This window comes from Oncorhynchus tshawytscha, linkage group LG10 (assembly GCF_018296145.1).
Source record: "Oncorhynchus tshawytscha isolate Ot180627B linkage group LG10, Otsh_v2.0, whole genome shotgun sequence".
In the NCBI taxonomy this organism is placed as follows: domain Eukaryota; kingdom Metazoa; phylum Chordata; class Actinopteri; order Salmoniformes; family Salmonidae; genus Oncorhynchus; species Oncorhynchus tshawytscha.
Genome location: NC_056438.1, coordinates 48,607,387 through 48,623,710, shown reverse-complemented (window position 1 = coordinate 48,623,710; position 16,324 = coordinate 48,607,387). Strand labels below are relative to the sequence as shown.

Below are 16,324 nucleotides of genomic sequence, written 5' to 3'. Positions count from 1 at the left end.
CCCTAACCTTAACCCTTACCCTAGCTCTAACCCTAACCTTAACCCTTACCCTAGCTCTAACCTTAACCCTTACCCTAGCTCTAGCCTTAACCCTTACCCTAGCTCTAACCCTAACCTTAACCCTAGCTCTAACCTTAACCCTTACCCTAGCTCTAACCTTGACCCTTACCCTAGCTCTAACCCTAACCTTAACCCTTACCCTAGCACTAACCTTGACCCTTACCCTAACCTTAACCCTTACCCTAGCTCTAACCCTAACCTTAACCCTTACCCTAGCTCTAACCCTAACCTTAACCCTTACCCTAGGTCTAACCCTAACCTTAACCCTTACCCTAGTGTCACAGAGCGGAATAAGTTATATTAAAACAGTCTACACCTATAATGCAACTGAACAGTATTCGTGTTCTAAAGAGATTTTTACTCTCATCAATACAACCTAAAAGGCATATGATTGTCTAAAAGGATATATCGCATTAAAATCAATTCCTAAACAATGTCACCAAATAAGACATTAAAACTACACCTAAACCTTTGCTATAAACCCTTAGTTCATTTATAACTGAACTATAACCATTACATCATGATTGCTTTTCATCCCTCTTTGATCAGTGCATTACAATTTCCACTGGTCCAAAAGATAATAATCAATGAACATGATTATCAATACATGCACCTTGAAGCATGGCCGCTTCGCCACACAATGTCCATCATGTCCGGCAGACAAAAATGTAAACCCCACATAGCGAGCCATTGTTTTAGAAATAACACAAACTATTTTGCGTCCGGTATAATTATTTCAGGATAATTGGCTTGGGAATATAAGGTAATTACCGCTTCTGGCTAATTATTCGTTTTCATAATAAAGGTAATTTTTCACTCTTTGCAATTACATAGCCAATCAATGGTGTAAGGTAGACATCGGGTCCCCTCTCTCTCTTCTCCCCCCTCTGTGGTGGCCAGGTATTGCCTGGGTCGTATTCATTAGAGCATGCACAAAAAATACATTTGAAAACATTTTGCAACGGGAAACAATATGACAATTTCTCATTGGTCGAGCCCAGGTAGTCCCTCCCTGTTTCAATTATTTTTCTTCCATTTGGCACATTATGAACACAGACCTGTTGTCTAGCCTTTAGCAAACGGGATTAACAGCTTGAGGCAGCCCCCTCTTAGGCACGTACGCCGTTGGCCTGGTAACCATTTTGATGCAGTCGATGATGGGGCAGACACTGAGGCAGAGAGTGCAGCCGGTACAGCTGTCAGTGATTACTGGGAAATGGGTCTCAGGGTCAAACGTAATAGCCTGCAAAAGAAGAGGAAGCAGAGAGACAGAAAAAAAAGCTATTACATTAGAGCAATTAGTGACTCTCCATCGGAGAGAGAACTTATCCTGTCGATCTACTGGGTGGACAGAGAGGAAAAAAAGAGAGAAGGGAGAAAAAAACGAGTCCGCAACGCGACCACAACGGTGCAGCAGCATCCGGCCATGAGAACAGGTTACTCAAATAGAGTTTTACAGCACTGTGTAAGTATATCTCGCTCCAGTTGAGAAGATGGTTACCTAAACAAGAAAAGAGAGCTACATTCAAGTTGAGGGGACAAACAAGACAATGTCTATTTCCCAAACAGAGCACTATGTAAGCCATAGGATGCCCTTTTGAGAAACACCACATTCCCAGAAAGCTGTGTGCGTGTGCGTATGTCTTAGTACCTGGTATCCTGAGTCGTTGCAGGTCATGTAACACTTCCCACAGTTGATGCACATCTCCTCGTCGATCAGAGCTATCACCTGCTCCTGGTTGTCCAACTCCACATAGGCCCCGATGTGCTTCAGAGCCCTGGCGATCACATCCTGCAGGGGACACAACAACAACAACAATTACAGTTAGTTACTACTAGTCTGGCAATAACAACGAGCAACAAAAAGCAAAGCTAGTTAATGTAGTAGTCTGACTGTAGGACAGGAAACGACAACAACATGCTCTGGAATGCTTTATATTCTTTATATAACTAGATATAAGTGTTACCCATGTTGTTATTGGTTTGAAATGACCTTAGAAAGGTCACAACACCCCTTTGATTAGGAACAGATGTACTATCACAAACACTAAAGCGGGAGTCTCAAAACTGGCGACCTGCCAGTGGCCCTATATAAATATATATATATAGCAAAGTATTATTTTTGTATTATTTGTAATCCAGACAGCCCCTCTCTCACCTTCACAGCAGGAACTGGTTTCTTGGGCTTGAACACGCGGGCAGCGTTGGTGTCACCCACAAAGTTGTCATTGACATCCTGCAGTTTCTTCTTGTACTCAGCCAGCACTTCTGTCTTCTCCAGGAGGTAGGGTCCAAAGCTAGGCAGGCTCTGAGAGAGAGGGACAATAGTGGTTTGGTCAGAGGGTATCAGAAAAATGGTTTCTTGAGTATCAATACTTAAAAGGTGAGAGCGTCCTTGCATTTCAAAGTATTTTATATACCAAAAAGTGTTTATACTGTGGTACAACTTCAAACAAATAGAGAGAGAGAACTCAACATGGGCTACAGCACACCAAATAGCCTTGTCATAGAGTGTCAACACGTTTGTACCACTATCAAATAAACGATTGGTCTACTATTAATTGAAAATTCTAAAAAAAAAAAATAGTATTTTTCCCAATTGAAGAACTTTAAAAAGATGGAACGTGCCACCAGGAAGCTGAAATCAATTAAAATTGTGCCAAGACAGGGTTCTGGAGGATGTCCGTGTAATTTGAAAATAATAATTATAAAGCATTACAGCAGCCTGTGTGGTGATTGTTGCTTCCAGCCATCCCAATTCAAATGAAGACAAATGGAAATCAAATATGATCTAAAACATGCAAGTCAGACAGAATGAATCAAGTCATCATCACACTGATTACTATGACCACTGTTTTGCACGTGAATTAATCGGGTAGAATTCTAACATTTACCATCAGAGAAAACTCAATACTCTGTCTGTTTGAACATTTCCTTTAAAGTGGAAATGTAGACTGAGATAACTCCCCTGCCCTCACGCACAGACACAGCCTACATCCGGAAATATATTCACCTAGTCTAGCGAACCCTCCTCTCTAAAGAGCCATTCCTATTCACAGTCACACTCCATGGCTACATGGCGACTATGGGAGAAGGAGAACAAGAAACCAGGCTCCAGCCACTCCACTCAGACTCCACTGAGAGTTGAGGGAACGTGCCCTAGAAACGCACCTGACCACACACCACTCTGGATGGGCTGGGATATGCTGGTTGGGGTTGAATTTTTTTATTTTTATGGCAGGCTGTCCACATTGGCATTCAATGTGAGTGCATCGTTATCATCGCCACCACCATTACTACGAAAACCCCAGGAGGAACTTGAATGGGAAGCCATATAATAGTAATTTGAGGCACTAGGTGGTGTGACAGGGAAATTGTGATTTCCTGGAAGGATGATTCATCGTAGAGGGATAGTTTCCTGTCAGTTGGACACTAGCGAAGACTGACTGGCACCAAAATGGCTGCCTCTTTGTCTAACCAAAATGGCACCTCAGTCCTAACAAAGGCTGTCTGTCGGAACTGGACTTTTTTGTGCCGCCGTCTTCACTCAAGGAGACATCTCGATAGAACCTGACCCTCACTTTTCACACGGTCAGCTGTCACTCGCTAGTCTGCCACTAAAAGGACCTAACAAGCCACATTTCTTTATCAGTCAGCTCCAGTAAAAAAACTCCTCTCTTGCCTTTGTCTTTTTTTTTTTTGTTGCGCCACTGACACTACAACAGCGTGAGAAAAGCATAAAAGCCGGAGCCATTCGGAGCTGGGGGCCGGGGCCATCAAAGGCGTCAGGGTGACAAACGCTGGAATCTGTGTGAGCAGTGTTTATTCTCCGGCTAATGGCTGGGTCTGGGGAACGAGGAGACGCAGTAGCAGCCTTGATGTATTTATGTCCCTGTAGCGCTAACACCAGTGGGCCTAGCTACTCTGACTGACTGAGGCTCCGAGTAAAAGCATAACACCAGCCATGCAGGCAGGCAGCAGCAGCCATACTTTGACAGCCCTAATGAATCAGCTGTTATAGCCTCAAACCAGAGCGGCTTGGCAATGGGAGACCAGAGGTTTTAATCATGACAAAGAACAGCTACTGAAATACACACATGTGCACACACACACACGCGCACACACACACACACACACACACACACACACACACACACACACACACACACACACACACATACACACACACACAAACTCAACTCAGAGACGGGTACAAAGCTAATTAGTTGGATATTTAGCTGGAATCGGAGCTACTGCAGAGGCAGAGCGAGGCACTGGGTTCTTCAAACGCAGAGATTGAAATTCATTTCGAGAAAAAGCTATGAATAGAAGTCTGAGACAGGACGATTGATCAATGTGAGTTTATGGGGAATTTATATATATATATATATTTATTTATATATTTATATATATATAAAAAGGAATTAAAATAAAAACTTCAGCAATATTTCTCTGTGGTTTGTTGGCCCCAATGTGTGAGCCAGGGAGGCCACTCCTTAGCTTCTCTGTGAAGTGTTGCTGCTGCTGGTGGTGGTGGTGTGTGTGGAGCAAACAGAGATGTGACAGAGTGCTTTCAGCAAATGAAATTGTGTGTAAACACCCAGGGAGCATCGTTCAGTGGAACACTTAGGGAGAGCCACGGCCATTTAGAGGAGGGGAAATATCCTCCAATGTAACAGGGAAGAGAGGAACCACAGTCGGAGGCGCTCTGTGAGTGTGTGTGTGTGTGTGTGTGTGAGAGAGAGAGAGAGAGAGTGTGTGTTTACTCAAGTACTGCGCTATTTCTCTATGGCCATTCAAAATGCCCAATGGATTACAAAACATTCATATAAATAACACATTTCCTATCATGCTGTTTCTGGGAAAATACCCAATCTTTCCTTCACCTGATAAGAATAGGTTATTGAGACCACAGAGCTTGTTTTAACGAATACAGCAGCCAAAAATGAATCTACACTTTTCTGTTTAGGAAACAACAGCTTTTTATTGGAATATCTAGCCTATGTGGTGTCTATATCTAGCTACTGAAGGTGTACAGGCACAGCCAAAGCCCCCATCCTCCTGGGAAGCACCATGTCTAATTACAAACACAGCTCTCCAAAACACAGGGCGGGTCAATTATCTCACTACCCCTCTAGATGGTAAATCAAACAGCAACTGTTAAAGAGGGAAATGACTTGTGTACTTGGCAGGGAAATGTAGCCATTAAAAGGCAACACTTTGTATGTTGTGAGGAACACATATATAATGCCTTTATAAGGACGTGTAAAATACCTTATGAGGCATTATTGTGCATTATAAAGCTTCTAAGAATTTTGCAGGTATTCTGACTTTATGGATAATGAACCTCTTTGAAAATGTCAGGGGTTAAACTGGGCAGAAATTTGACTCGGAGGTGCTCACTGTTCCGCTAGGAAACAATTCAGACTTTCCGGACATCGTAATAGGCGAGCAGTTAGCAACAGGTGGGCGTTTGGTTTGGGTTTGTTTGTGTGGACATTGATCAAATCGTCCTTGTCCACACATTGGCTTTTAGCTCACGTCAATTGGTCGTCGTTTGGAGAACATACGTTTAAGGTCTATTATGCCTATTGTGAGCCGTTTCAGAGTGGCCTTTCGTAATTGACTGTGGGCTGATATGAAGGTCAGTTAAGTGCCTCTTGTAGGAAGCCAAGTCGTTCAAATGAAACCTTTCAATATACGGTTCAGTTCCACATTTCTGCTCACTCCTCGTCCTTTAACAGCTCAAATGTGAACGCTGTAAAGGCGCACACACACACACACACACACACACACACACACACACACACACACACACACGGATAGACAGATGCACGCACTCATCATTAGCCTCCTTATAGCCATGGAAACCACTGCACACTCACACACACACACACACACACACACTAGACCCCCCGTGGAACCAAAGCTGCAATTCCTACCCCAATCCCCCTTCAACCTACCCTACATAAAGGCGGTTGGGGGACATGCATCATGGGAATGTAAAGCTCTTAAATATGTGTTTGGCTGTGTGAGCCCCTCGGCCCGGTGCCTGGCTAGCTGTGGGGATCTGGCAGCCTAGCAGAGGTAATGAAGCTGTGTCTATCCTCTATCTGCCCCGCCTCAGCAGCCTGCCTCTCTTGCTTGCTCTTTTTCCACTCTCTCTCTCTGCTGCGGAGCATGCTACTGTGCACTGACCATGGCTGAAGAGGAGAGGAGAGTACAGGGGGAGGGGATCAAGCTGGGAAGAAGGGGAGCTGGGAAGGACGGAGGGAGGGTTAGGAAATGGCAGAGATTTGGTTTGTGAGATGTTCTTCAATATTTGTGTATTTGTTCAAGTATTAGGACTTGTGTTTGTGTGTGTGTGTGTGTGTGTGTGGTAGAAAATGGAGCCTTCATATAGGGTAGGTTGAAGGGGAATTGGGGGTGGAATTGCAGCTTTGGTTCCATGGGGAGTCTAGAGGCTGTGTGTGTGTGTGTGTGTGTGTGTAGTGGTTTTCATGACTATAAGGTGGGTAATGATGTTCTGCTCAATAGAATAGTAGCTCATCTGTGATTCAAGGATAATATGAGGTATGGGGGGATTCACAATGGTGTGCTACACGGCAGACTATCCATGTTAATACACGCATACAAACAAGGCAGAAAAATAGGGTAGGGGTAACAAGTAGAGAAATGTTGCTCTCTGCTTTAAAAGAGAATGCATTGAAGCTACAATAAAGAAAATAAATTATATTATATTGATAAATCAATATCCGTAATAAGAAATGAGGGTGTTCATATGTATATAATTGAAGTGATAAACGAATGAGTGCCTTTCTGGGAGTATTTCTTTCCCTCAGCCACAGTCTCTCTCTCTCTCTCTCTCTCTCTCTCAAAACACATTTCCTCTCGGCAGTCCCTCCCTCTCTCTCTCTTTCTCTCGCTCCTCTTGAGGGTGCATGAGGGTAATGCAATACCTTTTCTTCTGTCGCTTGTCTTGCCACATCATAGCCTGTTCAAAATGACCCTCTGCTTGTCCCAAAGTGTATTTTCATCTATGTGTGTTTGTGTGTGTGTGAATGTACTGTACTTTCGACTGTGCGTGATAATACCTGTATGTGTGTGTGTTGCCTTCCCGTGTGTGTGCGTCGGTGAATCTATGTGTGCCTGTGTGTGTTAGAGCGTGTGTGTATTCATTGAAGGCTGGGAGCTGAGCGGGTCAGCTGTGTGTCGTTTTCTCTGTTGACAGGCTTTGTGTCAAGGTAAGCGAGGCCTGGCTATAGAGACACTGTGAGAACAGCCTTTCCTCACCTCTCTCAATTAGCAGACCGAGGAAATGCCAGCACTGCCGAGGGAACAGTAGCAGGATAGAGAGAGAGAGGGAGAGAGAGAGAGAGAGATATAGAGAGAGAGGGAGAGAGAGAGGGAGAGAGAGAGATACAGAGAGAGAGGGAGAGAGAGAGATACAGAGAAACAGAGTAGGGGGGGAGAGAGAGAGAGAGAGAGAGAGAGAGACTGGATGATGTACAGTGTGTTTATCATGACGTCAATAGTATTGTATTAATATATGTAATGTCCTTGGTTTTCAGTGTCTAGACTGCTATTTGTGCGTAATGGCTCAAATTGAACTAGGTTCTCGACACTTCTCCTGTTGTCAATAACTGTGACTGATTTTCCCCAACAATACAGTACAAAACATGTTATATAAACCAATCTGTCCATTTTCTATCATATGAGTCTGTGGCTGTGAGTCTCTCGCTCTCCACTCAAGATCACACTGTACAGACTCACACATTGCCCCCTCACCACATCTCCAATCTTCGTCCATGTATATATACTAGAGGTCGACCGATTAATCGGAATGGCCGATTAATTAGGGCAGATTTCAAGTTTTCATAACAGTCGGAAATCGGTATTTTTGGGCGCCGATTTGACGATTTTTAATTAATTAATAAATTTTATTTTATTTGTCTACCCTCTACCCTTAACTAGGCAAGTCAGTTAAGAACACATTCTTATTTTCAATGACGCCCTAGGAACGGTGGGTTAACTGCCTTGTTCAGGGGCAGAACAACAGATTTTCACCTTGTCTGCTTGGGGGATTCAATCTTGCAACCTTACAGTTAACTTGTCCAACGCAATAACGACCTGCCTCTCTCTCGTTGCACTCCACAAGGAGACTGCCTGTTACACGAATGTAGTAAGCCAAGGTAAGTTGCTAGCTAGCATTAAATTTATCTTATGAAAACTAATCAATCATAATCACTAGTTAACTACACATGGTTGATGATATTACTAGATATTATCTAGCGTGTCCTGCGTTGCATATAATCTGACTGAGCATACAAGCATACAAGTATCTAAGTATCTGACTGAGCGGTGGTAGGCAGAAGCAGGCGCGTAAACATTCATTCAAACAGCACTTTCGTGCGTTTTGCCAGCAGCTCTTCGTTGTGCTTCAAACATTGCGCTGTTTATGACTTCAAGCCTATCAACTCCTGTCACTCGCTCTGAGCATTCTAGTAGTTGTTCCCCTTACTTTGCATGGGTAACGCTGCTTCAATGGTGGCTGTTGTTGTTGTGTTGCTGGTTTGAGCCCAGGGAGGAGCGAGGAGCGGGACGGAAGCTATACTGTTACAATGGCATTACTAAAGTGCCTATAAGAACATCCAATAGTCAATGGTTAATGAAATATAAATGGTATAGAGGGAAATAGTCCTATAATTTCTATAATAACTACAACCTAAAACTTCTTACCTGGGAATATTGAAGACTCATGTTAAAAGGAACCACCAGCTTTCACATGTTCTCATGTTCTGAGCAAGGAACTGAAACGTTAGCTTTCTTACATGGCACATATTGCACTTTTACTTTCTTCTCCAACACTTTGTTTTTGCATTATTTAAACCAAATTGAACATGTTTCATTATTTTCTTGAGGCTAAATTTATTATATTGATGTATTATATTAAGTTAAAATAAGTATTCATTCAGTATTGTTGTAATTGTCATTATTACAAATAAATAAATAAAAATTGGCCGAATAATCGGTATCGGCTTTTTGGTCCTCCAATAATCAGTATCGGTATCGGTGTTGAACAATCATAATCGGTCGACCTCTAATACGCACGCACGCACGCACGCACGCACACACACACACACACACACACACACACACACACACACACACACACACACACACAACACACACACACACACACACACACACAGAGAGAGACAAATGACAGACTAATTGTATACTTATCCCCTATTCTCCCTCTGCCTCTATCCTTCATTCATTCGTTCATTCTTTCCACTCTGTCCCTGGTGTGGCGTTGCCATTGAAGCTAGTTGAGGCCGGCCACACAAAGACACCCCGTTGACGTTAGAATAAAGAACTCTCCAGCGACAACATGTTTGAAAGCGCACGCAAGCCTCCCTCGTCTGCCGTGTCGGAAGAATAGCCCCGCATCAGATAAAGGCTTTTCCAATTTCAAATATTCCTTCCACTTTGAAGGGTGTTTATCGCAAATCCAATAATTTGCATATTATTTTCTAAGTGTGTTTTCTGCACTTGCTTCTTTTGTCACGTAAAAATGAATGAAAGTGTGGAGGGATAGAGGTGGAATCCCACCTTTGTCTGGTTATTGTTTGCTTCTTTTCTCAAGGAGAACTGTAATTGCTTGCGTTATCCTTGCGTTGTTTTAAGTATTGTTTTGGTGTCGACGGCATTCGGTTTTACTATGAAGGGTAAATGCGCCATCAAACAACAGAATATGAAATATATGCAAGGAATATACTGTATGAAATTGAGGTTGAATTTATACATGTGTGTGTGTGTGTGTGTGTGTCTTCGCCTTCTGCGAGGCAGTATAGTGCAGCCCCTGTACAATATCTTAAGGTTGGCATGCGTGACCTTTCGTGTTTTCTTATGAATTTACACTTTGAGGAAATCCGGGTGGTGACATTTCAAAAACACCTAGCTCAGTCCAATCACAAACAACTAGCCACTAGCCACAAGCCACAACTACTTACCCCCCCCTTACCCCTCCCCCTTACCCCCACATCTCACAGTATACTGGTACACTGGTACACACTAGAACTAAACTTTGAGGAATTCTGTTGGGAATTTATCTGATCAATAGTTTTACAGCTGTTGTCTGCATACAATATCAAATGGATAAAATGTAGCTACGGTATATCAGTATTCTGAAGTGCATTTGGTTGACTGTACACTCACTTCTGCAGGTTCAGCTGAAAGAACCAATCTATCCTAAACCATGCTGCACCCTAATTGCATTAGAACCTTTTCGCCTTATCTTTTTTTTGGGGGGGGTAGAAAATCGCTGACGTAGACACTGCCACGGCGCTGGAGATAATTAACATGGAGTTTAGTAGTGTCCCTTTAAGATTGGATGAGGAAAGGGTTGGGGAGGGACTATCCTGTAACGGCAACCCATGGTGATGATGGTTGGACTCACCTTACCCACCAGTTCCTCCACGCGGGTTACAGGTTTGCCCTTCTGGTGGCGCAGGGTGGGGGGAGACTGTCCATCCCAGCCAGTCAGCTCCTCAATGCTCTTCAAGTAGAGCAGAGCCTTCAGGCCCAGGCAGTAGTCCTCGATCAGGGTGAAGTCTTGGTTCTGCACCGCACTACAAATCTGGAGAAGATGCATGCAGTGGAATGCATTTGTGTACTCGCTAACACACCCAGACAGTTGTGTCATTGTATTCATACACACGTGGAGGTACAATTGTGGGAAATATGACGTTTTCACAGGTTTTTTGCGACAAACTATTGCCAGTAGACACGGGTAGTGCTGTGACGCGTACACATTGCGGGGAAAAGAAATCTGCCAATACCGACCTAACATTTTAGTGCCCGCAACTGTATACCCACACACGTACACTAAGCGATGTGTCTGTCACCAGGAGGCTATATTTCTAAGAAGTAGCAGAGAAGACACACAGCCGTATGCAGCCTAATGTGTCAAAACCACAGAGGCTTTCACCGAGGGTGTCATCTATTTATGCTACATTATTTGGTGGCATAATGAGTGTGTTCGCATTTATTTATTTATAAACAGATTTCTGAGGCTCGGACCCCCCCGCTGAGATAATAGGTTTATTTGCTCTAGCAACTTGTTCAGTGTATTTTATTAGGATTAGGATTTACATGAAGCTTGTTACTGGCAATCTGTTGCCATAGCAGCCGGGGGTATACACAATCAAAGCGTTGGGTAAATTCCTTATTAGGCAGTGACAAAGCTTTGTGTGAAAGAAGATAATGTTTTTGTGTTGGGAAAGGAGAGAGGAAGGGATGGAGAGGGGGAGGAGGGACAAGGGAGAGACAGAGAGATCGAGAGAGCCGAAAAAGCTCTTTGATGTGATGGCTTCATCTTTCGTAAAAACAAGGAAGTAAATTCCCTGGGAAGGCAATTGATGTCGATGACGATCACTAATAGACTAATAATCATATAGAATGTAATGCAAGCTTGGAGTTAAATCCTATTAAAAATGGATCAGTGTTGAATATCAGACAAAAGACACATCGACGCTAACATGAATGTAACATGAATGTTCCACACGGAGCTGTTCTCAAGACTTGCTTTAGCCCTCATTTCCCTCATGTCCCTGTGTGTGGTTGAATATCCAATAAGTGTGATTATACTGAAAAACAACATACTGACACACAGCTGGGTACCCAGATGTGTAATCCGATCTGTTTGTGCATTTTTATCATTAGTCCTCATTTGTCATCTGACAATAAATGTTAGCACAACCTAACTATATCACAAGTCAACTACAGTACAAGTTGACTAGGTACCTATGACAAACAAATTTAGCTACCAGGCTAGTGGTTAGTGCACTTAAAAAAAAGAAACCATTTTGATCTTGTCTCATCGCTGCAACTCCTCAATGGGCTCGGGAAGCGAAGGTCGAGTCATGCCAATTGTGCGCTGGGCCAATTGTGCGCCGCCCTATGGGACTCCCGATCACAGCCGGTTGTGATAGTAAGTGCACTTTTTGTTGATGTCTCTGCTTACCTGTAGAACAGAAGCTCCAGCGTGGAGGAACTGCAGGCCTGTCTCGGCTGAGTCGATCCCTCCAGTCGCTAGGATGGGGAACCCTGGCAGGGCCCTGCCGATTGCGGATACAGCGCGCAGGGCAATGGGCCGGATGGCATTACCTGTGGAGATGGATCAGAATTCATGTGGAAGGATTAACGAAAATACTTCCTCTGCAAAAACGCATTCTTAGACCTACAGTGCCTTGCGAAAGTATTCGGCCCCCTTGAACTTTGCAACCTTTTGCCACATTTCAGGCTTCAAACATAAAGATATAAAACTGTATTTTTTTTGTGAAGAATCAACAACAAGTGGGACACAATCATGAAGTGGAACGACATTTATTGGATATTTCAAACTTTTTTAACAAATCAAAAACTGAAAAATTGGGCGTGCAAAATTAGTCAGCCCCTTTACTTTCAGTGCAGCAAACTCTCTCCAGAAGTTCAGTGAGGATCTCTGAATGATCCAATGTTGACCTAAATGACTAATGATGATAAATACAATCCACCTGTGTGTAATCAAGTCTCCGTATAAATGCACCTGCACTGTGATAGTCTCAGAGGTCCGTTAAAAGCGCAGAGAGCATCATGAAGAACAAGGAACACACCAGGCAGGTCCGAGATACTGTTGTGAAGAAGTTTAAAGCCGGATTTGGATACAAAAAGATTTCCCAAGCTTTAAACATCCCAAGGAGCACTGTGCAAGCGATAATATTGAAATGGAAGGAGTATCAGACCACTGCAAATCTACCAAGACCTGGCCGTCCCTCTAAACTTTCAGCTCATACAAGGAGAAGACTGATCAGAGATGCAGCCAAGAGGCCCATGATCACTCTGGATGAACTGCAGAGATCTACAGCTGAGGTGGGAGACTCTGTCCATAGGACAACAATCAGTCGTATATTGCACAAATCTGGCCTTTATGGAAGAGTGACAAGAAGAAAGCCATTTCTTAAAGATATCCATAAAAAGTGTCGTTTAAAGTTTGCCACAAGCCACCTGGGAGACACACCAAACATGTGGAAGAAGGTGCTCTGGTCAGATGAAACCAAAATTGAACTTTTTGGCAACAATGCAAAATGTTATGTTTTGCGTTAAAGCAACCCTGCTCATCACCTTGAACACACCATCCCCACTGTCAAAATGGTGGTGGCAGCATCATGGTTTGGGCCTGCTTTTCTTCAGCAGGGACAGGGAAGATGGTTAAAATTGATGGGAAGATGGATGGAGCCAAATACAGGACCATTCTGGAAGAAAACCTGATGGAGTCTGCAAAAGACCTGAGACTGGGACAGAGATTTGTCTTCCAACAAGACAATGATCCAAAACATAAAGCAAAATCTACAATGGAATGGTTCAAAAATAAACATATCCAGGTGTTAGAATGGCCAAGTCAAAGTCCAGACCTGAATCCAATCGAGAATCTGTGGAAAGAACTGAAAACTGCTGTTCACAAATGCTCTCCATCCAACCTCACTTGAGCTCGAGCTGTTTTGCAAGGAGGAATGGGAAAAAATTTCAGTCTCTCGATGTGCAAAACTGATAGAGACATACCCCAAGCGACTTACAGCTGTAATCGCAGCAAAAGGTGGCGCTACAAAGTATTAACTTAAGGGGGCTGACTAATTTTGCACGCCCAATTTTTCAGTTTTTGATTTGTTAAAAAAGTTTGAAATATCCAATAAATGTCGTTCCACTTCATGATTGTGTCCCACTTGTTGTTGATTCTTCACAAAAAAATACAGTTTTATATCTTTATGTTTGAAGCCTGAAATGTGGCAAAAGGTCGCAAAGTTCAAGGGGGCCGAATACTTTTGCAAGGCACTGTACCTGTCTTATAGAAGATGAGATTAAACCAAATGCATATGTTGTGTAAATAGCAGAGTTTGTCTGTTTCTCAATCTCTCCAGAAATAGATACAGTGTAACATATGAAGAGTACATATGGACAATCATCCAATCTCTATTTCTCACCCACACATGCAGTCATGCAGGCACACACACACACACACACACACACACACACACACACACACACACACACACACACACACACACACACACACACACACACACACACACACACACACACACACACACACACACACACACACACATACATAAACACACACACACACACTTGATGTATGCACAAGCACACACACGAACGCACAAACGCACACACATACACACACACACACACACACACACACACACACACACACACACACACACACACACACACACACACACACACACACACACACACGGTGTAAACACACTCCCCAATGGGGTCCAATCCAGGCCACTCTATCATTAGTTGGCTGTCATGGGGTCCCTACAGGATGGGGTTGGCTGTGCTCTGTGATCAGGCAGACAGATGGAGACATTTATCACATTACATTTAACCTGGTTCCCCCACTAGGTTCTCGCTCATTGATCACAGTATAGCCTTGTACACATGTATTTGACCAGAGAGGCTCATACGTACACACACTGGCAACACACTGACACATCCATATATACTTGAACATAAGCGTTCACACATGTACACACACAGAATCGCGACACACACGCAGAAATACACACACTTGACACACACACACACACACGCCCACTAGGTTGACAGATAGAGACAGCACCCTCTCTCTCCTCCCATGCTAAATGATCCTCATTAACTAATGCCAGCCTCTGAAATTGGGACGATGAATTGAATCAAAGCATACATTTTTGCATATTCTCCATGGATGGTTAATTGTATGCATATTCATGGCTCTTGCTCTCTCCGCCCTCTTTGTTCCTTGGCGCTTCTACTTTCCTTCTCCTCCCCCTCTTCTCTCCCTCTTCCGACTGAAGTCTCCTAAATTGATGCTCTTCTACTTTTGTCTCCCCTCACCCTCTCTGGCTGAAGTCTCCTAAATTGATGCTCTTCTACTTTTGTCTCCCCTCACCCTCTCTGGCTAAAGTCTCCTACAGAAAATGTATGATGGTTCAGGTGGAGTTATTCATTTGTGTTCTGTAGAGAAGTTGAAATAAGGATGCAGTGGTAGAGAGGTACACAATGAATTGAGATTTGTGTATTTTAGGCCTTCAAAGAAAACTATACAGTCTATGAAACTGTACAACTATACATGAAATGCTGCATGTTGAGTGGCTGCAATATGATTGAAATCCAAAGAGAAATGAATGAACTGATGATGATAAGGTATACTGTAAATTATCATGTGGCGACCTTATTGTTTGTAGCCTAGGCACACTCCCTTTTCAAGCATTCCTTCTTAGGTAAAATATGAAATAGGCAATCATTTTTGGTTAAGGGCCACATCTTGATGTAAAAAATCAGGTGAGTTATTTAAAAACTTATAGGTCCATACAAATTTCTACATAGGCTACATACTTTCTATCTAGTTTTAGACATGAACGAGTGGCCTGGAGTCTTTTTTAAACCAAAATATGAATTTCCCAAAACCTCCCGCGGACCAGATTGAATGTGCTTGCGGGCCGGATCTGGCCTGCGGGCCGTTTGTTGCCCACCCTTGCTCAAGAATATACTTCTTCTCTCCCTTTACAACCGAGCGGGGGCCACCTATGTTTTATGTCAGTTGGACTCCAGTCCTTTTTTTCAAATTTGACAAATCTAATGAGTGTCACTTATGGAGGCCCTCCTGGCCAAAAGTAGAAATGTGTGACCCCCCCACTCCTGGCCCTTTAGGACAGTAATGTTCAATGACCCAGTCGAAAGGGAGTGGAGGGAGCTTGACTGCCCCCAGCTAGGGGACTCCTGAGAGTATGGAGCTACAGCCCCAGCCATATACACAAGTTTCACCAGGAGAACTACACTATGACAGCTGGTACTTCTTGCATGAAATACTGCCTCAATAGTCTCAATCCTCATTTTGAAATGCAGGCTGCTTTCTTGACCCTGCGACTGGCTCAGAAGGTGTGTTGGCAGCTGATAAAGAGGGAGGGAACGAGCTGGGAGAAGAGCAGAGGTGAGCCCGCAGAGAGAAAGAGAGAGAGAGAGAGAGAGAGAGAGAGAGAGAGACTACGCACGCACACACTCTAGTATACACACAGGGGCTTTACACCGACAGACTGTGTTGGTGGCAGTGACTCCATCTGCCCCTCCTATACACACGAACACACGATAGCGGACTGTAGCTGTAAGGTAATAGCACTGCTTACAAGACAAAGTGTTTGTTTGTGTGGGTGCG

At 43.5% G+C, this 16,324-nt stretch overlaps 1 protein-coding gene across 1 annotated transcript in view; it reads right to left on the bottom strand.

Moving 5' to 3' along the window:
• Nucleotides 1–248: 248 nt before the first annotated feature.
• dpydb (dihydropyrimidine dehydrogenase b) overlaps nucleotides 249–16,324 on the bottom strand; it is a 128,836-nt gene continuing 112,760 nt past the window's right edge. Inside the window, 5 exon segments of the mRNA XM_042328655.1 lie at nucleotides 249–1,303; nucleotides 1,712–1,852; nucleotides 2,219–2,368; nucleotides 10,523–10,702; nucleotides 12,089–12,231. Of these exon segments, the coding sequence (XP_042184589.1) occupies nucleotides 1,133–1,303; nucleotides 1,712–1,852; nucleotides 2,219–2,368; nucleotides 10,523–10,702; nucleotides 12,089–12,231 (785 nt within the window). The 3' untranslated portion in view covers nucleotides 249–1,132.